This window comes from Rissa tridactyla, chromosome 6 (genome assembly GCF_028500815.1).
Source record: "Rissa tridactyla isolate bRisTri1 chromosome 6, bRisTri1.patW.cur.20221130, whole genome shotgun sequence".
Classification (NCBI taxonomy): Eukaryota; Metazoa; Chordata; class Aves; order Charadriiformes; family Laridae; genus Rissa; species Rissa tridactyla.
Genome location: NC_071471.1, coordinates 13424683 through 13449082, shown reverse-complemented (window position 1 = coordinate 13449082; position 24400 = coordinate 13424683). Strand labels below are relative to the sequence as shown.

At 48.7% G+C, this 24400-nt stretch overlaps 1 protein-coding gene across 2 annotated transcripts; it reads left to right on the top strand.

Moving 5' to 3' along the window:
• Positions 1 to 545: 545 nt before the first annotated feature.
• Positions 546 to 18861, top strand: CLDN18 (claudin 18). 2 transcript variants are annotated; one of them, XM_054206096.1, is made up of 5 exons: positions 546 to 765; positions 14005 to 14169; positions 15404 to 15509; positions 15879 to 15989; positions 16592 to 18861. In XM_054206096.1, the coding sequence occupies exons 1-5, from the start codon at positions 546 to 548 to the stop codon at positions 16767 to 16769; spliced, it is 780 nt and encodes a 259-aa protein (XP_054062071.1). In that variant the 3' UTR covers positions 16770 to 18861. The 2 variants fall into 2 exon arrangements, with proteins under 2 accessions (XP_054062071.1, XP_054062070.1); XM_054206095.1 differs by lacking the exon at positions 546 to 765 and adding an exon at positions 9021 to 9365.
• The last annotated feature ends 5539 nt before the right edge of the window (positions 18862 to 24400 follow it).

The following is a 24400-nucleotide window of genomic DNA, read 5'->3' as shown; positions in this document are numbered from 1 at the left end:
CAGTGGTGCTATAGCATATCCTTTTTTTATACACTGTCCTTTGTGTAAACAAACATCCCCAGATAGAGGCATGCTAATAAATACCTCTCCTCTTGGCTCAAAAGCATCATCCCTGCCAGGAACGGATTAGGCTCTCCATAATTTTTATCTCCGTCGTCTGATTTAAGCATCTCCGTGGTTGGCCTCCTGGCGCAAGCAGTTGCTCCTGCAGAAGCTCTCCCCAGGCTGTTTCAGAAGGACCTGCTGGTCCCCATCTGCCCATGCTGGCTGCACCTCTGCCTGGAGGGAGAAGGTAAACAGAGAGCAAGGCGTTCACGCCGTGCATAACAAACGGCTCTTGGTACCGAGCGAGGAAAATTATCTCACCGAAACAGATAAAGGGAAAAGGTAGTTTTGTATGGTGCGGAACAGACTTGTCCTGACTCCCGTCTGTGACGTAGGCTGTGCCTCCAGCTAAAAGTCCCTTCTGCCCTGGCTGTCTGCCCCAGACCTGGCTTGTGGAGGCTTGCGCGCGCTGAGGACCTGCTTAGTGAGCACCTGGCGCCATGTCTGTGACGATATGCCAGTCCATGGGCTTCGTGGTGTCCGCTTTAGGAATAGGAGGCATCATTGCGTCAACGTGCATGGACCAGTGGAGCACCCAAGACCTGTACAATAACGTGGTGACGGCGGTGTTCAACTACCAGGGCCTCTGGCGCACGTGTATCCGGGAGAGCTCTGGCTTCACCGAATGCCGTGGCTACTTCACCATCCTGGGGCTGCCAGGTAGGGCTTGCTGGCTGCGAGGGCAGTGAGGTGGGAGGGCAGAGCCACGGGCACGTCACATCCAAACCTACGTTGCCTGAAGCCGTGCGTGAGCGGTGGTGATGGGTGATTTTAGGTGCAGAGCGGGGAACCCAAGTTTTAGCCAAAAGGGACCTCGGGTGCTCACCCTGGTTGGACGACAGGTCCCTTGGAGGTATCTCAACCTAACCCCACTCTCATGGCCAAGCTGAGGTTCAGCAAAACTCATTATGGCTGATGATGCAGCTGGTTCCTGAGGTGTTGTCCGGGCAATACACCCGGGGCAGGGGCTGCTCCGTGGGGTGATTTGTCCCCCGTGCCGTGCCTGGCTTGGGTATATGCTCCTACCCCAGCTGCATGGCCGTGCCTGGCTTCCCACCAGAAACCACTAACATTCTCGGCAACAGAGAAGATCCTTTTTCTAAGAGGATATGTCACAGTTCAGCTCACTGTATTTCTGTACGGGTTAATACCACCAGGCTGGATTTCTCCCTAATTCTCCTTTGGTTCCAGTTTTTTCTTCCATGGGTATCATTCCTGTCCTGGTTGTGCCCTGAGTATCTAGGGGTGCAAACAATTAGGTTACAACAGGATTATCTGGGTTTTCTTCTTGCCTTAATACAGTGAGAAAAAAGGCACTTAGACTGTTCCATCCATCTAGCCGCTGTGCTTTGACACAGCAAGAATGGAGGGAAGCAGCCAATTGTATCAGCAAATCATTGCAGAACTTCTGCAAAATGGCATTCCCCAAACACAGAGAAACAAGCATTGTGCACAGAAATTGCTTCTTTCACGAGTAGTCTATCTCTGCACAAATCAAGCCAGTATAACCCAGTGCAGCTGGGGCCTCACACTCCCGTAGGAGGGGTGTTCCGTCCCCTCAGCTGTGTTTCTGTGTCGCTCGTCGCTGGATCCTCGTTCCCAACTGGTGTCCGGCGTCAGCTGTGCCGCAGCATCCCCGTTCGGGTGCCTGGGATGCCTGTGAGCACCTTCCCCTTGCTGGAGCCGTGGCTTTGAACGCCCCTGTTTGTTCACACAGACTTTGGGGCGCAGACGTGCGTTTGCCCAGAGGGAGATTGGCGTCCAGTTGCCCAGTGCCCAGCCAAAGCCGCGGGCGGTATCCAGTACAAGGAAATGCAGGATGGCATCCGGAGAGGGATGTTTGTGCAGGGCTTGTATTCGTGCACCGCTATCGCAGTCAGCAAAGCCGAGCAGCGAAAATGCATGCTGCAAGGGACAGGACAGGCTGGTACAACTCCAGCAGGCTAATTGCTTATAGGTAAAGAGATTAAAGTTGCCATAGGAGGAAGAAATAGAAGTGTAAAAAGCAAATCCTTCTCCCCACGCACATTCTCCCATCACGCGCTGCAGAACTTTCTCAGTTCTTCAGCTCTGAAAGCCTAAAATTACAGAAAATGTAACTCTAGAGAAGACGCAATTAAACTTTTCAAGTGTTCAGCTCTAGGAACTACTTTAATCTTCGAAGAAACCAGAATACCCGAGATGTGGGAGGTTTTTTGTTCTTTCAGAATACCTCCATTGCCAACCTCAGCATTACTGTGAAAAGCTAGAGCATTTTTTTTTTTTTTTTTTTTTTTTTTGCAGTTTTCAAGCCTCCAGACTGGTGTCGGTCGGGTGGGTATGAATTTCCTCAAATGGAAATACACAGAGGCATTTTGGGGGGGATGGATATCCTTCATTTAGCGGATGGGCTGGGGGAGATTGGTCTCCCCCCAGGCAAGCTCTGCGGTTCCCTCCCAGCCGTGGACAGAAACGAGCATGCTCTCCTCAGTGCCAGGGTTTCTAATGAACTGGTGGTCTCAGAGTGCAATAACCATGTGTGATAACGCTGGGCTTGTTGCAGTCGCCTATAAAAAGGGATTTCTTAAAAACAAACCAAACCCAAAGAATAAAGCACAAGCTTTGAAAATAAAGGTGGGTGAACCCCCTGAAGTTTCTGTCCTCCTCCCTCGGTGTTGTTGGAGCGTCGGTGCCTTCCCCACCGGTGTGTGGCCACACGAATATTTATGTATTTTTTTTTTTTGTCCTGACGAAATGATTCCTGTGCCCCGTGCTGCCAGCCCTGCCCTACAAAAAGTGAGGTGGATATTTTTTTTTTTCCCCCCTTTCTTTTTCAAGAACAGGGTTTGCTCTTCCGAAGTCACTCATTTGCTCTACCCCCGGCTCCTGCCTCCTCTTTTTCCCTCCTGTTATATATTGTCTGACACTTCCAGTCTCTGGAGGAGCTGGTGTGAGACCAAGCGCCCCACTGCTGTGCTTTATGGATTGGCTCCGTCTCCCGAATTCATCTGCTCCTACGGGCATTCCTTCCCACCCACCGCTAGCGAAGGGCAGCTGTATCCCAACCCTTTGGGATGGCGGGGTGAGAGAACGATGCTAAAAATCAAATTATTAATTCGCAAAGATACTATTTAAGCGCATCATCCCAGTGTTTATTTTAACCGAGCTGTGCCTTGATCTCCATCTAACCCCCCCCCCGCCCCCTTGCTAAACACAACATAGTTAATGGTTTGTCAGCATTTCCATTATAAACCCCTATTTATTATTCTGACAATGGCAATTTATATTGGGAACAATAGTGCCGGAGTGAATAAAAATAATAGGACTCTAGCAAAGCAGCGAGGTGACCTGAGTACATCAATGAAGTTTTGGTTTCCGTGGATTTTTTTCCCCTCAATCCCTCACTCCCATAGCAAAGATTAAACTCGCCTTGCCCACCATCTATCTTCAATTTAGTTGGGAATTTTAATTTCACATAGATTGAGGAAAAATCAAGATAATAGATGAAAATGAGAAATAACACGGGTAGTTTATGGCTCTCAGCCTTGCTGCTCAGCTATAAACAGTCAGTCTCTGGTGAAATACGTCACTTGAGAACGAAGCCAGTTTGTTCTGATTTTGCTTTCTCTTATTATTTTTCGCTGCTTGCTTTGGTGCGTCGGCAGAACCTTACTGTGGTTGTCTGGAGGACACGATCTGAATTTGAAGACACAAATAATAGACAAATAGCAATAGCGGAGCTCTGGCAAGGCTGGCAGTTTCACCTAGTGTGGAAGTCACGAGGCACTTTCTGCTAAAAGGAGCATTTTTTTCGGTTGCTTACGAGTTTGCTAAACTGCAATGACACGGGCAGTAATTTTCCTGTTGTCTGTCTTGGTCTCTTATTTACAAACCTCTTCAGCTACACCGGCTCAGCCATTTTTGAAAGGACATTTTGTTCTCAAGTCAAAACCGCTTTTGACCCTTTCTGAAAGGCTGAGGCATCTCTCTGCCGCGGAACAAAAGGCCGGTGACTTGAAAATTAAGAGTATTTTTGTTTTTCCAACAGCAAACTTTGAAAGTCTGAGAGTACCCTGGTAAAGTTCTGCATCTGGTAAACAAGTGTGTGTTGCTAGAGGGGTCAGAGTAAAAACAGCCCACAGGAATGTAATCGTGACTGTCAAGATTTTTGCATAAAATAACTGGTCTCAGTTTGGCTGGTGGCAAGGTGGCAGGGATGGGTAGATGTTCCCAGAGGAGAATTCATATTGGAGTCTCTGGATTTTTTTCCTTCTATATCAATGAAGGTTTTCTTTTTTTCCATACCACCAACACACGTTTCATGACATAGCCATAGTAAAATCCTTGCTCTGGGGATTTTGAAGAAAGGGCAGCCTCCTGGCCAAAGAAACGGCACCTCTGTTCCCTGGAACTGCTTTATGCCCAAAGTTTGTAAGGATGGGGACTGCTAATTGCTGTGTCATGATCCTCCGCTGGCGATGGCCATGGCGAAGTCTCTTGCAAGCTCTGTTTGCTACTTAAAATCCTTTGACCCAGTCAATTCAGTTCCAAATTTTGAAACGTCTGCAGGTAACTGCTGTGACCTGCTTCAAGTCTTTTGAGACCAAGTTTCATGCACAGAAGGGTTTAAGTGGCCCAGGTTGGGTGGAGACTTGATATAACCTACCAAGGGCGTGCATGAGGCTGTGGTAGGTTTGCACTCACAGGAGGAGGTGAAGAAGTTGTGGGGATGGGAAAAGAGCTAGTGTGAGACCCCCTAGGTAGGTCTTGGACATCCCGATCCCCAGTGACACTCAGGGCGGGGAGTGGTGGCAGAGAGCCCAGCAAGGGATGTCATGAAGGTGGACGCATGCGTCACATCCTTGTTACTGTCCCGTGTCTTTACACCATGAAAGGATGAGAGACATGAAAAATAATCCTAAAGGGCCTGGGCTGAAGGCCAGAAGAGGAGCATGGCAAGAAATGGCAAGAGGCTATGGAGATGTGGGGCTGGGCTACAGCTTATAGCTGTGTAGGGAAGGATGCAGCTTCATGCACCCCAGCTCTGCTGAGGAACGATCAATGGGATAGAGTGGGTCTGAGCTGGGATGGGGGCCTTCCATGACCCCCTTTCCCCAGTGAGTTTCAGAAAGGCTGTTCAGCCCTTTTCATGCTACAGGCTGGTGGACCACACGCTCCTGGAGGTTGCGGTCATCACAGCAATGGAGGGACAGAAAAAGAAAGGGTGGGTTTTCTTTGTTTCGGCCTGAACAAGCTGGAACTGACTGGCAGGGTGTGAGCTATATTTGCAAATTTTAAAGTAAACATGAGCTGTAGGTAATTTTTATGGGAGAGGCGGCGATAACATTCAGGAGTTGCAGTGGGCCCAGTGACCAGTTTTGAGATAATATAGAGTCAACGCCTGGGTAGATAAAGCAAGTATGAGCTGAAATAAAGGTTGCAGAGGGGAGTGGTCACAAAGGACCCTTCTTTTTCCTAGTTTGGGCAAATTGCTGCAGACGTCCCAACACTCAGAGTGGGAGCCCTGTTCTCTGCTCCTTGGTGAGGAAGCTTGGCCTTTGCAAGAGCTGTCTTCCCATCATGTCCCTTCCTTAGATACTGCTCAGCATTACCACGTGGCGTGGCAAGCCCTCCAGCCCAAGCTTCCAGCCACCTTGCTGGAGACTGAGCAACAGGCTCATTCTTGCAGAGAGATCCCCATCCTTCAACAACTCCGGGCTGTAGGCATCTCCCAGGGGTGGCTGGAGATGAGTGTCAGGTTGTAGTAAATGTGCTTAGACATGCTCTACAGCTGTCCTATCACCCAACCACTTTCTAGGTTATGCTCTGAGATGACAGTTTTGGTAGAACTCCCAGGCGATCTTCTGTTATTTGTCTGGGTGCTGAGAAAGTGGGGTGATGATTTTTTTGCAAAGGGAAACATATTTTTCCCTGTCATGAGTGGCTCCGGAGCAACCATGAACAATAAGCTTAAAATAAGAACATTTCAGAAAGGCAGAGTAAATGGGCTAGGGGATGGGTTAGGATGGAAACAAGTTTTTTTTTTTCTCCAGAACTTTGCTTCAACCAACCACTGAGGAAGGTGTTTGTGTGAGCTTTGAGTTCCCAGTGTACACAAGCGGGATGTTAATCAGAGCATGAGAAATGGTAAGCAGCGAACGCTGGGACGGCTGGTTAGCACCTTAGGCAATATGCTTAGGGATGAGCAAATAGAAACCCCTCCAAAAGACAATAATTCTTCAAAGACAGCCGTGCCTGGATTGCTAAGCACGGCTGGGTGACTGTTTGCCTCTTGGCTAAGGACTGCAGCATGACCCTTGTTACTGAAGCTGCTTGCTCAGCTCCATTTTTGGAGGCAGCATGCATGAGGTTTCAGGACGGAATGTGCAGGCCTGTGCTGGTTAATCCTCTTCAGAGACACGATTCGATCTGGCCCTCAAAATCAAAGACAGACCAGTTCATCTGGGCTTTCTTGCATGTCTGGAAACTGTTGATGATACTTTTTGATCACTCCGCCATTGCTCTGAGGTTTTGATGCCCCTGAGTAAGAGGGATGATGAGAAGGAGGCATCCCCCGTGAGCAGGAGAAAACCATATCCCCAAGGAAAGGTGAGGCAGCGCTGCCTGGATAGCAGACTCCAGCACAGGGCACAATTAGGGGCCATCCAGGGGATGGCCCTCTTTCCAATAGGTGTGTTGGGGGGAGAAATGGGGCCTGGGGGTGTGAAATGGTGGAGGAGGAGGAGAGAAGGTCCCTAGCGGCTTGAAGAGCTGCTCCAGCTGCACGCAGCCGAAACCAGTAGAAAGGGTTAGAGGAAGGAGTGGTGGCTCCCCTCCTGGTAAAGCAAACACGCGGGCATGGTGCATGGGAGGGCCACCTCTGCTGGTATTCCTGCAGCCACCCAGATATATAATTTAGCAGAAAAAACAGTCATTTAAAAAGTGGTAGAAATTTTTGGAAAAAAGTCTGGAAAAAGATATATTTGCCCTTCGTATTCCCTCCCCCTCCTTTTCTTCCTTCCCAGGGGTCATTTTTAGCTGTGATCTGTCCATGGGTCCATTCTTCTCTGCAGACCTGCGAGCAGTTGCACACTAATGCTGCCAGGTGATACTATCCTTAGGAACAGGTGTCGTGTCCCAGAGGAATGTCTATCCCTGGGACATGGTTTGAAGTGGTCTAGTCTGGAAAAAGAGCGGTGTGGTCTCTTACCACTAGATGGCAAGAAGGTGGCAAGGCCTGGGACATGAAGGAGGAGAAGAATCCTGGAGGATTCGGCTGGGGAGCATCAGGGCTTGGGTGCAACCAGCTTTTCAGGCTTGGGACGCAATTCTGGCTGTTGGGCAGTGAAGGTGGGATGGAGAGCTGGCCACGTTATTTGCCCCAGCACTTTTTGTCCTCCTACCTTACAGGTCCTCCCCAGCCCTGATTTTTCACAAAGCATTATCCAAGACGAGATATCCCCTCTCCCTCACTGAGGATGACCAGCTCTTACCATCTCTGGTTCTTGAGGGCTCACTTATATGGTTTTTGTTCACCCTATCATTTTTGCTGGCAACTTCTGACCTTTTAGATACGTTGGAGCTACCCCTTCCCCTGACACAAACTTGCCGAGACAATAGAAATGACTAAATTTAAATAAAATTGTTGTAAGCAAAGGCACCTTGGGCCTGACTCAGGAGGGTTCTGGTGGCTGTGATTTGTGGCCACTAGACATGTGGCTGCTACAGTACAGTCCGCTGCAAAAGCATTTCTGTCTGCTGCTCACCAGCTCATGTCACAGCCACAAAAGCAAAAGGGGTGTCCTGGGCGGTGGTTCCCCAGGAGAAAGAAGCAATAGCTAACGTGTAATAAGCCCACTAACTCATCCATCCACAGAAACTGGCCTCTCCTCTCTTCTTGGTGGCTTTCACTCTGTCGGCTTCACCAGTGGTATTGACGGTGCCTGTGGCACAGAGCGGTATCGGGACTGGATAAAAGCGGGAATTTGTTTCTGGGTCAGGGCTGAAGTAAATCAGTCGGAGCAGGGTATTAGATGAGACTGGGTGAGCACAAAGGCTGGAAGGTCCCTGTAACTCACTGCGCTCCGTCAGCAGAGTGGCACGGAGAACCTACATTGCTCCCCTGAGCCCAGCACTTCTCCAACGTGCAAAGAGATAATTACTTTCCTAATTTTTATACCCCTCACACCTTTTTCCAGGACCATCCCCCCAGCCAATATAGAAAAGCACCTGTAAAAAGACACTTTCCAAATGATCCCTGTGCCCTCCCTCTCCTTCTTCCCACATGGGTTTCAGTGGGACCACGTGATGGGGATGTGGGTGGGAGGAGAACAGGGTTGAAGGAGCTTTGTTGGATCAGTTTGGGGCTCGGTTCCCAGGATTGTGCCATGGTCAGCAATTGAGGCAACCTTGGTGATGCTCAAAGTGGCTGCAAGGAGCCGCCATGTCCTTGTTTGTTCCCTGGGTTGAGCTGGTGGCCCCTCATCCTCCTGCAGAGCTCACCGCTGGCATCCCTCTCTATCACCGTGTCTCTTCTGTGGATGCTTGCATGGGTGGCCAGGTGTAGAGAAGTCCCTGGTTTGGTCTGACGGCAGATCTGCTCCCCCTTTGCATACGCAGAGGGCCGGGGAGGTGGTGACCTGGGCTAGGTGCTGACTTCACCTGGGAACATTGTCCTTCCCTCTGCCCCTCTCAGCACACTTGCACCATGCCAAGCACGCAGGAGAAGCACGGTGGACAGCAAAGGGTTTCGGTGGGGGGACGGCGCATGTTCCAAGTGGGTTGCCCAACACTTGACGGAACGTGGCTGCTTAGCTGGGGAAGGACAAGCACTTCTAAAGGACAAAAGCTCATATCTCTGGCGCTGCCAGCACAAACCTACCCGGTGAGAGTGAAACTGGACTATCTTGCAAAAACACTTTGAGCAAACACACCGCTCAATGGAAAGCATCTGATAAGAGCTGCTGCATTTCTGGTGGCTCAGTCAAGAGGACTTCGGTGCTCCCATTAGGTCTGCGGCTTCATCGGGGCTGTCTCACCTCCTCACTCTGAGGGAGACACCATGTCCACGACCATCTGCCAGGTGATGGGGTTCATCGTTTCATCGCTGGGTGTTGCGGGGTGCATGGTGTCCACTGCCATGGATATGTGGAGCACACAGGACTTGTATGACAACCCGGTCACGGCCGTCTTCCAATATCAGGGGCTGTGGAGGAGCTGCGTGCGGCAGAGCTCTGGCTTTACGGAGTGCCGGCCATATTTCACCATTCTTGGGCTGCCAGGTAGGGACAAAAGATGCGCCAAGTTTAACCCAGTAGCTCTGCACAGCTTTCATCCAAAGCAGGAGCAAATATCTTAAAGCACTTTGCGAGGAATAAAGTTTCCGGGCTACTCAGTCTAAAGATACGTGCGTATTTCTTACCAAAATAATACCTTTACTCAGCGGAGGTTACAACCTGGAGCATGTGTAGGTGATCTCTGGATGAGCGTCACGGGTTCGGCCCCGTTGCTGGCATAAATCAGCGCAGCTCCACTCATGTGAGGAGAGTGAGCATGCTTAAGCCCGCAAATATTCTGCCCCTTTGAATTCAAACACAAGGAAAAACAGCTGCATGTAATTTTTGTGTCGTTATCAGAATAATGGCTTCTGCAGAAAAGAACCGAAATGTTATTTTGCCCAAAGAGCAAACTGGAATTGAAGAAATCTGCCTGTGAGCAGCGTGTGTAGGAAGGGCGAGAAGGGGAAGGGTGCGCCCAGTCACTTCACGTTACCCGGGGAGTTTTAGTGGTGGCATTTGTAGATTGTAGAGGGATACAACTTTCTCGTTTGCTTGCTTACTTTACAAAAAGAGATGTTTTTCCCACCCCACTGCGTGCGGGGTTATTTCGTGCTCCTGAGCTAGCTGGACCCCCGCGGGAGGGGAGCGTCCAGCCTGGCTCGCCGTGCCTCCCCGTGACCTGCCGTGCCTGTGCCCTGCCAGCTGGCAATAAATATGGCCCTGAGCGTGCTTTTCACCCTTGGTGCACAATTGCAAATAGGCACAAGCAAGCGCTGCTGTACATAGGCCTTTTGCATCCATTGGTGGGTGTGGAAGAGAGCAGGGTGCGGGCTCTGAGCCCTGTATCCTCAGGGGCGCCAGCCTTGCCACCCTGCTGCGAGGCAGGGTCAGGTTTTTTGCTGCGGAGGGGTGTGTTGGTTGCCGTGTTTGCTTTTTGAGCAAAGCCCCTGACCGTCCCGAGGGGTGCGATGGAACAAATGTGTTTCTGCACACCCAGCTTGGGGATCGCCAGGCAACTTCTCTTTCATTGGGAAGAGCAAAATTGATGTTTGGAGTCACTTCTACTATGGGACCGTTTGTCTTAAAGAATAAAAAAATATATTTATTAAACTATATATACAAACGGTGATCAATATATCTACGTATCCTTATGATGATGCGTATAAGTGATTGTGTTTTAAAAGAGCAATGAGGCAACGTTAACCATAACTTTGATGACAATTTATCATAATCAAGACTTTACTTTTTATGTTATTTTTAGGTAATACAGCAATAAGGAACCGTGCAAAGCAGTCACAGGAATTTTCTGTCGTCTCTTAGAGATATTCTGTCAATTTTGTTCTCTTTATGTGTCTGTTTAGTTGATGATACCTTAAAACATAAAGAAGGAATGCCCCTGCTTGAATTTGGTTAACTTAAACCCCTCGTTTTTTCCCTAAATTTTCTGTACTTCATTAATCATAACTGGTCATAAAGCTAGATTTCTACCTTTTGTATCTTGTATTAGTAAAAGAAATGCAGATGATGTTAGTTTAGATGAGTTTAAGTTGTTTTACTTCACTCACCTAAATGTAGATGATGTTAGTTCAGGTTGTTTTACTTCACTCACCTCTCACAACTCACAGCAACACTGGGGAAAAAGACAACTCTCTAGTTTCACTTCACGTCGGAAAAAGGGAGTGATGCAAAACTGTGGTTTCAGATCACTGACTTTTATTGCGGTGAACAAGCTTGCACTTTGAGTATTTTCTGTGCGCGCCACCCCTTCGTATGAAAATTAGGTGTGCAAAACGAGCAACCATACATGTGCAGGTGTGAAGGAAAGTTGTCCTGCCTCATGCAAACTGTGTATGCAAAACGGCAGGTAGTTTCTCTGCTTGACTTTCATTAGAGGGCTGTTTGCTACCTAGTGCTCCTGATACAATTTTTTTTTTTCATTAGTCTTCTATTTTGTTTGTCTAAGCCCTTCCGCTCCTTCCTTCTAGGGGAGGTCATTCACCTTCGGATAGCAGCTCTGTTCAGTGGGCTTTTGATGGAAGCCAAAATTCACTTGAAACTGCAGTGCTCTCTTTCCAAACAGCTCCCACTTTCAGCCCCATGAGCCAAGTGAAGAGGCCTTCGTGGCACAGCAGACCTGGGAGCACTTTCTCCTCTTTTCCGTCCCTTTGTGGGGATGGCGCACAAGTCAGCCTCCCGGCTGGTGGCTATTTTGCATTTTTTCTGTTGTGCCCTGCTGTGTTCCACTCTCTCCCCTTTCCAACAGCTGCAGATCGCTCTGTTTCAATGGAGATTCTCCACACTTGGCCTTCAATGCTCCAGCAGAAGTGCAACATCCCAGGAGCTGTTTGGCCTGTTGTGTCCTTCCATGGGCAGCCAAGGCACTGGGAACCTCTCTCCTGAGAGCCCACAATATCCCTGTGATGTCTTATCTAAGGGTCACTTCTTGAAGGGTTGAGACCACCATGGTGATGGCACCTAGGAACCATAAGGTCTAGAGGAAACATCCCTGGAATGAAGGGCTGTCTTGGGGACAAGGACCTTCCATCATGATCTGTAGTGTCTTGTGCTGCCCTGGAGTATCAGCCTCTCCTGCCTGCCCTGACACAAAAGCAGCTGGAAAGAAACTTAAGTAACTGTAAAGACAAATGAGTATTGTGATTTTCTTCTCTTTGCATCTTTCTGCTTTGCATCAGGTGCTGTGTGAACAACCTTTGAGGGCTGATAAGGCGTATCCGCCAGCTTCTTGTTCTCTGATGAATAATAACTAATGAGCTCGCACCTGGGGGCTGATGGATGTGAGATTGAAAATCCCAGGCTCGTTAGCACTTGTTATCAACTGATAAGGGCAAATTGAGTCATGAGAGTGGCAGCCCCGGTGGGACTGCCAGATGGGAGAAGGTGGTGTATTCCCAGCCTGTGGGATGGCAGACCGCTGGCTTCCTTGTGCGTTGTGGTGCCAGCATGGTTCTGCTCAGGTTCCCAGAATCACAGAATGGCAGGGGTTGGAAGAGCCCTCTGGAGATCATCTCATCCAACCCCCTGCCAGAGCAGGGTCACCCAGAGCAGGTTGGACAAAAACGTGTCCTGGTGGGTTTGGAATGTCTCCAGAGAAGGAGACTCCACAGCCCCTCTGGGCAGCCTGTGCCAGGGCTCTGCCACCCTCAAAGTAAAGAAGTTTTTCATGGTACCCTACAAGCAAGGAGACCCAGATGGGCATCCCAGCACCCGCCCTTGCCAGAGGGTTTATAAACATTTCCCTTCTCCCTCCCTCTGCAAGACCAGCAGGGTCTACTCCCCACTCTCCTGCACCAGCGCCTTCTGCTCCAGTTGAGCCACATGGGACACTTGGGCACCATGGCTACTCTGGCCAGCCCAGAGAAAGGGGTGATGGGCAGGCTGAGTGAAGTCCCTGGGGCTGCAGGATACGTTGCCTGCCATTCTGAGTTGGTAACAAGCCTGTGTCATCTTCCCTGGAAATGGACAGTCATGTACTGGGGAGCATCAAAGCCAAGCCCAGGGATGCAAGAGCTCGTGGGAGGGCAAGAAAAGGCTGAGATTCTTCTTAGCCAAATCACAACAGCCCTTGAAATACTTTCGACCACCCCCTCCCAGTGCTCCACCAGCCCTGCTGCGTTCCTGTCTCTGCCGGGGACGCGTGCACGGGCAGGGAGGAGAAGTGGCTGGGGCCAGCACTCAATTGCAGGCAAGGTGGGATTTGTGCCACCTTATTAGAAAATCACCTTGGTATTCAAATGCATGGCCTTTTCCCATCACTTCTCCATTTGAAAAGGTGCAACTTTTCTTTTGCTTTTCCCCCTACTTTTCTACTCCAGCCAAGAAGGGCCTGGAGGGTTTTTGCTACCTTCATCTGGTTGACAGCAGTGCTCAGCTCCCACTGGCGTGACCCACCGCCATCACAACCTGCCTCTGACCAAGATTTCCCGCCTTGACAGCAGGCTGCTAAAGGAATTCAGGGCTAGGGTATTTGCGTGTTGTATTAATGGAAGTGGGCAGATGTATACAGGACTGATGTTACAAATAACCATGGGAAGGGTATGCTGGGGGAGGCCGTTGCCGAAGCTTTGCTGCTCTCCCTTGGTGTATGTGTAATGTTTGCTGAGGTGATTTTCCTCTTCTCCTGTGCCAGGCATTTTACGGTAAAGCAGGAACATACAGAACTTCACTTCGAGTCGCACAGTGGCTGGAAATGCCACGGATAGCTGGGCGGAGCTGTCTGTTTTCTTTGCTGCTTGGGGAGGAAAAAAAAGCACTTTCTCAATCATTGCAGTTATGAAACAGCTCACACTTACCCCGGCTGTACACCAGCTCAGTTTCAGCTGAAGAAATCATTACTGGTGCCAATGCACATATACAAAAATCATGTTGAAACCGTCAAACTCTTTTAAGAAGTTGAAAAAAACCAGCCACATTTCCAGAGGTGCCCCATAAAAAAACCACTGAAAGTAGATCCAGCGCCCATTTCCCAAGGCATAGTCTTTGCTTTCAGCAAATGAATTGCAAAATATGTTCAGTGTTTTCTTCTTCTTTTTTGTTTTTAGACAGAATTTTTTTTAAAAAAACCTCCTAGGCTCTGATGAACTCAGTTCAGTCACAGTGTCGCTCTTGTTAATTTGTTTTGCAGCAATGTTCCAGGCTGTGCGGGCCCTCATGATCGTGGGCATTGTCCTGGGCATCCTTGGCCTCCTTGTGTGCATTTTTGCTCTGAAATGTGTCCGTATCGGCAGCATGGAGGATTCTGCAAAAGCCAACATGACTCTGACCTCTGGCATCATGTTTATTGTGGCTGGTAAGCGTGTGGTGTTGCGTCTTCCATGTGCAAGGTGTCATGGTTACCTGGAATAGAGGACTGGGGAAGTCTTCAGGCACTTCTGGTCATAGGTAGCAAATGCTCTGGAGGAACCCAAAGCGTTGTTGCTTGCATGAAGTTCTTGGCATTTGTCTTCCAGCCTGCGCTTCTGGGGACGAGTGGTTTCTACCTCTGCTTAGTAAAAGAAAACCAGAAATTTGTATGGGACAGAACATGGAAGGCTGAAAAAACAGCCCATGGATAAAAAAAATAAATCTCTTAATTTGTTATATGTATATTGCTGTTACGTGCTATTATATCCTTTATTTATACGTAATAGTTTAATGAAGAGCCTCAGGCTTTATACATAATAATTTTATGAAGACTCTCGGGGTTGGGGTAGCCTAGCTTGTTATTTTTGTAATGCCTTGGTTTATCAGGGAGGCTGCAGGAATGCCTACTGTTGCCCAGCTACCTCAAAATTGCAAATGCTTCAGAACATCACTTACAAGGTTTCCCACATTTTATTGCAGATGAGTAATCAAACCAAATCCATATCCTAATGAAGGGAAAGAGAACGTCCCCATTTAAAATTCTTACAGTTGAACAGCACTTATTTTTGATGGGATATGAGACACGCAACGCAACTTAAAAATGTACAATAAGTACAAGCTGGGCTAAGGAAACCACCTTCTGCAACACAGCTTTGATTTTGCACTTAAAACTATCATTATATCGACCTGAGTCAGCGGGTTGAGAATTTGGCCAATGAGGATATTAGAAAAGCCCACCATGCTTACCCAAAGAGAGGGTGCCTAAACCGATGATGTGGCCGACTCTTGGGATGGGACATCCCTTGGCTGAGTTCTCCCATTTCAAAACAAAGTCCTTAGTCTCAGCTAGCCGAGGAGTTGGGTACCCACATGCCATGGAACTGGCCCTTGGTCACACATCTGTGAGCTGGGGGTTGTGTTTCTGCCTAAGATAAGTGCTGCTTTCAGGACAGAAGTGTTAAAGACTGTGACAATGACGTGCCACAACAGTGGCGGCTATATGGGGATCTGAGGCAGAAGCAATGCTGATTGCTCAGTCCCTCTTCAGTGCTGTGAGTAACTGGGTTTCAGGAAAACTCAGAGGTCTTGGTGGGTGTCGTGAGGATAACTAAGACTTGGGGTGCCCAGAAAAGCTGAAGTCCGTAATTACTATGTGTGTCTGCCCTTCTGTCTGATCTCAGGTCTCTGTGCCATCACTGGAGTGTCTGTGTTTGCCAACATGCTCGTCACAAACTTCTGGATGTCCACGGCCAGCATGTACCAAGGAATGCAGAACATCCAGAACAGGTGGGTGATTGTCTGTCTCGGGGTGCTCCACAGTGCAGATCTTCCTCAGGGCCATGGTGTGCTGCAGCTGAAGGAAAGGCAAACTCTGGATGCATATTAGTGTGGTCTCAGGACCTGGAAGATTTATTGAGTCTCTTTCTCATCTGCACTGGAGATAATTTGTCCAAGCAAATTGGCCGGGATGTCTCTGTTCACGCAGCTCAAAAGTGAGGTAGAGACCTCATTGAGGATGAGCAGCCTTCAAGTGAGATGGTGCTCAAGGGAACTTCTGCAGGGCCAGAGCGAGAATGACACTGTTCAGTGCGTTTCAGAAGCAGCAGACTGGACCACTGCCACAGCACTAAGCAGCTGCATCTCTGTGTTTTTTAGGTACACCTTTGGCTCAGCCCTTTTCGTTGGCTGGGTGGCAGGTGGCCTGGCCCTCGTAGGAGGCATCATGATGTGCCTGGCTTGCAGAGGGCTGATTCCAGAAGAATCCCGGTAAGTCTATCTGGGGTAGACATGGGAAGGTATTGCATGAAGCCTTGGGTGTTGGGATAGTATACAGCCAGCTCACCACAGGACATGTCTATGTGTGATACCACTGTTGAAAGAGTTATTGTGATGTTTGCCCTGCATCATCAGTCAAAAGTGACCATTTCCCTTCCCTGACGACACGACTTGCAAACAAATAGAGAGGGCAGGAAAGATGGACCTTAAAATCTAAAATTTGCAATGTGTTGGCTAAGCCAGGCCCATTGATTGCAGCTTTGATTGCAAATTGCATCGCAGGTCATCAGCAGGTGTAGATTGCATCAGCTGAGCTCTGGTTTACATCAGGTAGGGCTTTGTACGCCTACGTAGCTGGTGCTTGTAGGTGCGTCCTTCACTCAACCAAGGATTTACTCATGGGAAAGAAAGTATAAGTTTATGAAAAAACATGAGAGAGACTTGCAGCCTGTCCATGGAGCTCACTGGGTGGCTCCAAGTGATGACACAGTAAGAAGTTGCCTAAAATCCAACAGCAAACAGGAGCACCGGGTGCAACATGGGGTAGTCTCAGACTCTCCGGTAGCTGATGCCATCTTTTGTGTCTCTTTCAGTTACAAAGCTGTGTCCTACAACGCATCGGGGCGGAATATCTCCTACAGAACGGGGCCGTATAAAGTTGGTTCAGGGTACGAACCTGAAACGAAGAGTAGGAAGGGTGCAGGGTGTGAAGAAGCTGCTCGAAGCGAGGACGGAAGACGCTCGTACCCTTCAAAATACGACTATGTCTAGTAGACTCTGAGCTTGAGATGCACTATCTTTTATAAAATATTTTTCACTTCAGAAGCAAAAACTATATGCAAACAAAGCAGTCTGTAAATAGGATTGTGTTTTCTATCACGTTTGCCCTGCTCTGAGGTTGTATCCTAGCTCGTTAGGAACATGGGTTTTATTCAACTCTGTGCTAGTATGGAATATAGAGTATAGACAAGGAGGTCTATAACAAAAGTAATGCCTTTTATGCTCTCAGAGTAGAACAGTTTGCTTATATTTTATATATAAACCCTGATATCCAGGACCAGGATTGTGCCTTGTGCCCTTTTCTAATTCTTCTAATAGGTTAAAATTCCCATTTAATAATAGGCCAGACGTAAAAGCAATGATACCCCATTGCCTTTTTCCCTTTGAGCTGGCTTTCATGCAGTTAGGCAACATCATCCCCTACTTTCTCAGAGTTTAGAGTGGCGAACATCATCCCACGACCTCGGTGTCCTCTGTTCATCAGAAAAAACAGTGCTTTGCTGAAACGATAGTGTATCTTTGCTCTGGTTTTGCCACCCAATTTTTCTTTTTTTTTTTTTCTTTTTTTTTTTTTTTTTTTGAGCAGGTTGAAAAGCAAAAATTATGATCTAGTGGTCTCCTATGTTATTTTGCTGTGTATTTTGAGTAAATTCAGTTGTGTCCCTTTGGCTGGGGCCAACGCGTACGGACCCTATAGTCATGGCATTTTCCTCCCTGGTGACTGTTTCTACTCAGACACACCTTTGCTTCGCTGATCTGCTGTGACAGTTAATCTGATTTATGTTGCTTAGACATTTGCTGTAACCCGTGATACCAAAGTGTATTTATTTCTTCTGATCTCTCCGGGGAATATGTATAATCCATTGTTATTCCTATGCTAGATATTTGCTGTAATAGCTGCAAACCTCTGTGTGAGACCGGTGTTCCTGCAGATGCCATCTTTAATGAAGCCAGAAGAGTTTCTCATTTAGAATTAATTAGAGTTGCATTTGGAGCAGAAATCCCAGGGAGCATTAGATGTGTAACTCCATACTGGCGTGGGGACTTTCTTGTGTTAATTCTTTCCCCAGTGATGTGAAGATTAACTCCTTAGCGGGACATTGCCTCTTCTAGCCAATCCATCAGAGAGGAAGTTTATTCGAAGGGGTGAGAGGAAGAGACACAAGAGCTTACCTGGGAGGGGAGGCCGGTGTGCCACTGGCAGGTCCTCCCACCTGGCTCCAGAGCACGTCCTAACGAAGCTCTGGGTAAGGGATAACTTAGAGAGGAAAAAAGGTGTCCAAACCCTCCATTTTGATAGATCTCTGCAATAGGTTTTAGACCCGCTTGTAACGATTACAAGTTCGCTGCAGGAGTTAACTGGCAAAATTGTTTTGGTGAAATGCTGAAATTCGCAGAGGTGGAGCTGAACATTTCTCCAGAGTTGGACCCTCTGCTAGGTCAAGCTACCAGCCTAGCTGGCATCTCCAGTGGCTTGTATGAATATTGGGGGCAGGCTGTCTCACTGAACATCAGCGCTCCCAGTGAGCACCGACCATACCCACCAGCTCTCCATAACCGTCCCCTCTCCATAACCACCCGTTCTCCACCACCACGTGGAGGCACATCTCCAGCACGGGTCCAGGACACGCAGAGAGGTTCCACCTCGGGCAGGTCAGTGAGAGGAGGAGAGAACTCCGGGCAGGGTGTGGCACCAGGGGCTGATGTTTGGAGGAGGTGAGCACCACGCAGAGAGGTGGGAAGAGCTTCCATCCAACAGAAGCTCTTGGTCCCACCTCAGGCTGGATGTTGGCCCCTGCTGCCACGTGGGGTAAATCGCTACCTCTGCAGGATGTCAGTGCTGACGCTCTCTTTTGTATTAGCACAGGACTTGTTTTAAGGGCCTGTTTTTTAAGGAGAACAATTCAGTTTTGCAGAGGTAATTTTCAAAATCACGCTATTCTTTACAATGGATTTTTCCCTGTCTCTCAGTATAGACTTAGCTTTTCTGCCTCCTTATTGCATGCTGGATTTATTTTTTGTTTGTTTGTTTTGTTAGTTATTTTGGTTTTTTACACGAATATTAAAAAAGAAAAAGTCTTTAAGGCCAAAAGCACTGTTTTCACTTGTTCTCTCTTTGTCATGAACAGCAGCTACCAACTTTCCTGCTCACCTAAACTCACCCCAGCTTCGGGTTCTGCAGCTTCTTGGGAGCAGCATGGACAAGTATGTGTGGTTGAGGGAAAAAATAAAAGATGAGGCTTCCCCCCCCTTTATAAGATATAGTCAGTTATATGCTGCGACAAAATATCCGAAAAGTGGATGAATAGGGATCAGGGGATACCAACTCACTGACGCAATGAAATCAGTCCTTGCTGGAACTTGCTTCAGAAAGCGTGTGGGTATTTTGGGGTTTGAGGCCGCTTCGAGTCCAGCCTCTGCCCACCTTTCAAGGTAGCAATTAAACACTTCTAAATACTTCATCGTTCTTAGGAGGGCAGAAAAATTGCTGGTATGCTCTCGCTCCTGCCAGCGTCCACTGGAAAGGGGCTGAAAAGCACGGGAGTGTTTAAATTAGATAGGAAATGCATAAGTGGTGGTTAGGCAAAGGTACACAGGGTGATGAAAAATACAGAAAAAACACCCAGAAAAAAAAATTGGAATACAAGTTTCTGACTGCGTCAGAACAAAAACCAGGCGCACACATCAAATGGCAAAGGAAGCACCTTTGAAAGTTACATTTTATTTTCATGCAACACACAAATACTCTGACAAACTCACTGTGCCAGCTATCTCTCGCTTTCACTTTGATGTGTGCAAGCACGTAGATGACGAGATTGCGGGCAGGAGCGTTGCGGAGAGCGGCAGAGAGCTGAGACAGAGCTGTGTCCGGGAATTCCTGCCCTCGGTAGGTTTCTAATCTTCCGACATCGGTTTTCATTTCCTGACCTCGGCCAACCACTCGCAGTATGAAAAATTTTAACGCAGAAAACTTTACGAAAAAAAAAAATCAAATTCCAAAGCAGAGAATCATTTATTTATGAGCCTGCTTGCTGTGTGACAACAGCTGATATTACGGCTGCTCCCCTCTTTTTCTGGCCATCACGGACCTTATCTCGTGGCGGCACCGCTGCGAGCGGTGAGCATCGTGTGTCAGGGAACGACGGCGTGGGGAGGACCAGCATCTGGTTCTCCTGCTGCGGAAACCACTCGGTGTTTCCCTTTCTTGGGACACCGACCCAAATATCCCCTTTTCAAGCCAAACTCATCTGTCTCCTAAAAGCCCTGCAGCTGAAATCAGCTGCTTAGGGAAAGGGCTGGGTGTTTGGTGAGAACAAAGGTCCTATTTCCAGGCTTTCCCCTGCATCTCCCAGGCTTAAAAAAAAAAAAAATAAAAAAAAATGAGGATACCCTGATTATTTCTTGGCCTTTGAGAAAAAAGCGAGCTCCCAAAGCCCCCCCCGGATGATCCAAGGTTGTCTTGGTGGCAGCTCGTTGCGCCCCAGCACTGTTATGTCCCAATGCCCACATGGAAAAGACACAAAACCCTGCGCCACATCCACAGCCCGCGGTGCTCAGCACGGGCAGAGGGGACACCCGGTCCACATGCTGCCCGGGGAACGCCCTGGGGACCCAAAACACAGCCTCTGCACCCCACCCTGTGCCTGGGTCCCCAGCGCTTCACCCTAAAGGCTGTGAATTTCAGGTATGAAACTCATGCACGTGGTCACCCCGCAGGCAGAAACGGGCGGAGGGTACGGCGGCACGGGGAGCAAAGCCCTCACCATCCCGCCTGGCTGCCGTTTGGGAGGAGCGGTCACATATTTGCTGGTTCGACCAACGGCACAGCACCGAGGAGGTCAGTGTACCTCGAGAAAGCTTTGGCTGAGTAAAGCCTGGGAATAACGGGAGCCCAGCTACCGCAGATCTCTTGGCCCCATGGAGGAACCCAGCGTTTCCCCCCTGCGGTTGTTGCTGGTGAGGGATGGAAGACCCCTTGCCAATTATTTTGCCTTTATTGGCAATGAACTGCAGGGCAAAGGATGCAGTGGGTGGCACTTGCAAGGCCAAGGGAGATGAATCAGGGGAACCGTGATTGGCGATGTATATGTGCATGTGTGCACACACTCAGAAACGGTTTTGTTTCCTTAAATTTGATCGTCCTCTCAAAAAATGCATATCCTGTTTCAGAGGAGATAATTAAATATAGGCTTGTCTAATAAAGCAAACGCTGAAAAGGCTGTGCGTATTATCTGCCAGCGGAGCTCTATATAGGTTCTTTCTGAGTTCCTGCAACATTTTTAAGTATATGAGAGCACGGCAGATTTGCATGGACTTTGACCAAGGGAAGCAAAGACCCGTATCTGAAGCTACAAATTGGACTATGAGATAAGAACTCTCCTGAAATCTATATGCAATTAAAAGCCCAATCTTCCTTCCTATAGTGACAAGGTTATTGCTTTTATATAGCTGAACAGAGATGAATGAGTCTACGGATTAATAGCACTAAGATTTATGACACTGTGCTTGCCCCAAATATTATGGGAGAATAGCTCTCTGGGTGAGATATTCCAGCTGAATAAATTTGACAGGATTTTTCTTTTCCTTTATATTTTTTTTCAGCTTGGTATTATTTGGGGATGTTGCGTTGCATTCAGAGGTTGTTAGTGCTGTGGTTTGATTGTCTACTAATTGTCCCACACATGCTTTACAGAAGTGGAGTCCCACGAAGACAAATGCCATTGAGAAAAACAAAACACAAAACATATTATTTTAAAGAGCACGAGACTCCGATGGGATTAAACTCCTGCTGAGGGCCTGACCACGGATTTCAGCGTCGCTGTGCTGCTTTGTGCCCACGGGAAGGGGGTCATGGCTATGTCCCATGGATGTCCTAAATGGTACGGCTCTGTCACACTGCCTCCAAGCTGGAAGGTGGTTGTGCAGACACCAGCTGGGATAGTATTTGTAAAACCAACCTCAGGTTTCTCTTTGACCCTTCAATTTGCCGTGGCAGTGCCAAGGTCCCTTTTTCAGAAGGAAACCCTGTTTGGCGTGGTTTCTCCAACACCAAATTGGCCAGTTCTTTTATGTTGCCGGCTCTGAACTTGTTTTACTGATCCCGGAGACGACGAAGCCAAAGGAGACGCTTCTCGTTGGCAGGAGAAACAACGTTTCAGCCCTTGGTAAAGACCATGGAAAACTCTCCATGCTGCGCTGAAATGAAGACAAGGTTGAAAAATTGGAGGGAGGAAAATGAAAACCTGTGGGGATTGAAGGGGAGCGGTTTGGGTATGGGAGGGATAGGGTTACCTGCCCGGGTGGGGGCTGCAGGTCAGGGCAGAGGGGTGAGGACGGGGCTGCTTGCATTGGAGGAGAGGTAAAACCATGGCAAGAGTCATGCCCAGGAAAAAGCACGGGGAGCGGACAGGACCCCACTCTTCTAAATCACGCCATGATGCTAGGGTTGCATCTTCCATCATTTAACGAAACTGCAGGTTTTTTTAGCTTTTCAGGAAAAGCCTCTGGGTGTCAAGCACCATGGATGGGCATGTGTGCTCCAGCCCATGGACCGAGTCTGCTCCACCGCCCTCTCCACTATCCCCTAGCAAGCAGCGGGCTGGCGGTGGACAACTGCAGCGGGCTGGCGGTGGACAACCACAGCGTGCTGGTGGGTAGGATTTGGCCCAAGGAGAAGGTGTGAAGCTTTGAGAGGGAGGGGACGCAGTCTTGGGCTCCGAGAGGGGCTGGCAGCATGAAGACAGAATGCCTGTGCTTTTCACGGGCCACCTCTGCCCACGGTGGCCTCCCCCTTGTCTCGTGATGTTGCAGCAGCGCATCTTTAGGGCATAAGCAAAATGAATTCTGGAGTCGGCTCTTGTTCTGTTGTTGTTCTCCTGTGGGAGAAGCCAAATTTGTTTCCTTAATGCAGTCACAAAGACATCTTTGTGCGGAGGCAGTATCAGGACACCTGTCTGCCTATTTAACCTCGGCTGCGCGAGAGAGTCCCCGCTTGCTCTTCTGACTTTCTGTTCCACCGTGTGCTTTCTGCTGCCTTTGTTGTCTTTCACTTTGTTTTGCATTCCCCTGGCTGCAGTATCCCGCCTGCTCGGGGAGCATCCCTGCTGCTCTCCACCAGTTTGGAGCACCACCGCTCGGCAGTGCCAGGGGGCACAGGACTCACGCCAGGGACCCGGCAACAGGGCCCAATTTGGCATCATCAAGAAAAGGACAGTATTCTAAAAAGGGGTACACAAGTAGTTGGCTAGATCTGGGGAAGGAGTCCTTAAAACAATGGGGGGGGGGGCAGAATTGAGTAAAATTTTCTTTTCTGGACAAAACACATTGATGGATTTGGTATTGTTGGAGTTGTTTTTTCCTCTCCTCTCCTCTGGAGACAGAGCCCAGCATCTGGTACAAACCAAGGTGAATCCTCATAGAATAGAATCATAGGATCATTTAGGTTGGAAGGGACCTTTCAGATCATGTAGTCCAACTGTCAACCTAACTCTGAGAAAAACCATCACTAAACCAAAATCACAGAATCACAGAATGGTCAGAATGGTGGGGCTGGAAGGGACCTGTGGAGATCATCCCGTCCAACCCCCCTGCCAGAGCAGGGTCACCCAGAGCAGGTTGCACAGGAACGCGTCCAGGCGGGTTTGGAATGTCTCCAGAGACAGAGACTCCACCGCCTCTCTGGGCAGCCTGTGCCAGGGTTCTGCCACCCTCAAAGGAAAGAAGTTCCTCCTCCTGTTTAGGTGGAACTTCCTATGGTCAAGTTTGTGCCCGTTACCTCTTGTCCTGTCCCTGGGCACCACTGAAAAATGGTACTTCGCATCCTCTGCCACATGGCTCGCTGCAGCTTGCAGCAGAGAACACCTTTCCATGGAACATGCTGGCTCAAAATGTCCAGTCTGAACTAAAAATGCTTTGTCTGTATCTATATTTATTTAATTGTTAAGAGTACGAGCATTGCCTCTTAGAACAAGGCTATCAGCTACTCTTGGCATTTCCCAAACTTAGGGGAAAGTTTGTCCCCCCCACCCTTCTGGCACCATCTGGACTTGGTGTTGAGTGCACGAAGCTCACCGCAATGGCTCGAGAGCACCTCAGGCATGAAAACTGCTGGTAAAACGAACGTAAGAGCGATTCCTCCACTTGTCGGCAGGTGAATATGTGCAGGAGCGGCGTGAGCAGCCAGACCTGGGGCTGGCAGGGTTTGGTCAGGCTCCGGCAGAATGGGCGCGATTGAGATTTTAGCGCTGGGCAGGGCAACCGCCTTGGCACCGAGCTTGCCACGTAGCCAAGGCGAAACAGCTTCTGCTTTTTTTTCTTCTGCCCTTTTCCTACCTGTTTGCTCTTTCGGGCAGAAATTTATTTCCCCATTGGTTTTGGAGCATGCCAGAAGCAGAGCCCAGCCCGGGGCTGCAAGCAAATTCTTGCTGCTACCTCCCCCTGTAATTTCTTACGGATAAAAACCTCTTTTTCTTTTTTTAATTTTTTTTTTTCCTGGTTACCAATACCAGCGGTCTGAAAGGGCAGCGTTTGTCATGAGCGACACCCAGCAAAAAGCACAACAGCTGTTAAACTAAGCACGAAGCAACACAGCTGGCAATAGCACTGTCAGCAATGAGTAACAC

What these genes read in the sequence shown, in the direction of transcription:
- CLDN18 (XM_054206096.1), top strand. Translation starts at nt 546, where the DNA reads ATGTCTGTGACGATATGCCAGTCCATGGGCTTCGTGGTGTCCGCTTTA. An exon ending in CACCATCCTGGGGCTGCCAG is followed by an intron (nt 766 to 14,004) that starts GTAGGGCTTGCT and finishes TTTGTTTTGCAG; the next exon opens with CAATGTTCCAGGCTGTGCGG. An exon ending in CATCATGTTTATTGTGGCTG is followed by an intron (nt 14,170 to 15,403) that starts GTAAGCGTGTGG and finishes GTCTGATCTCAG; the next exon opens with GTCTCTGTGCCATCACTGGA.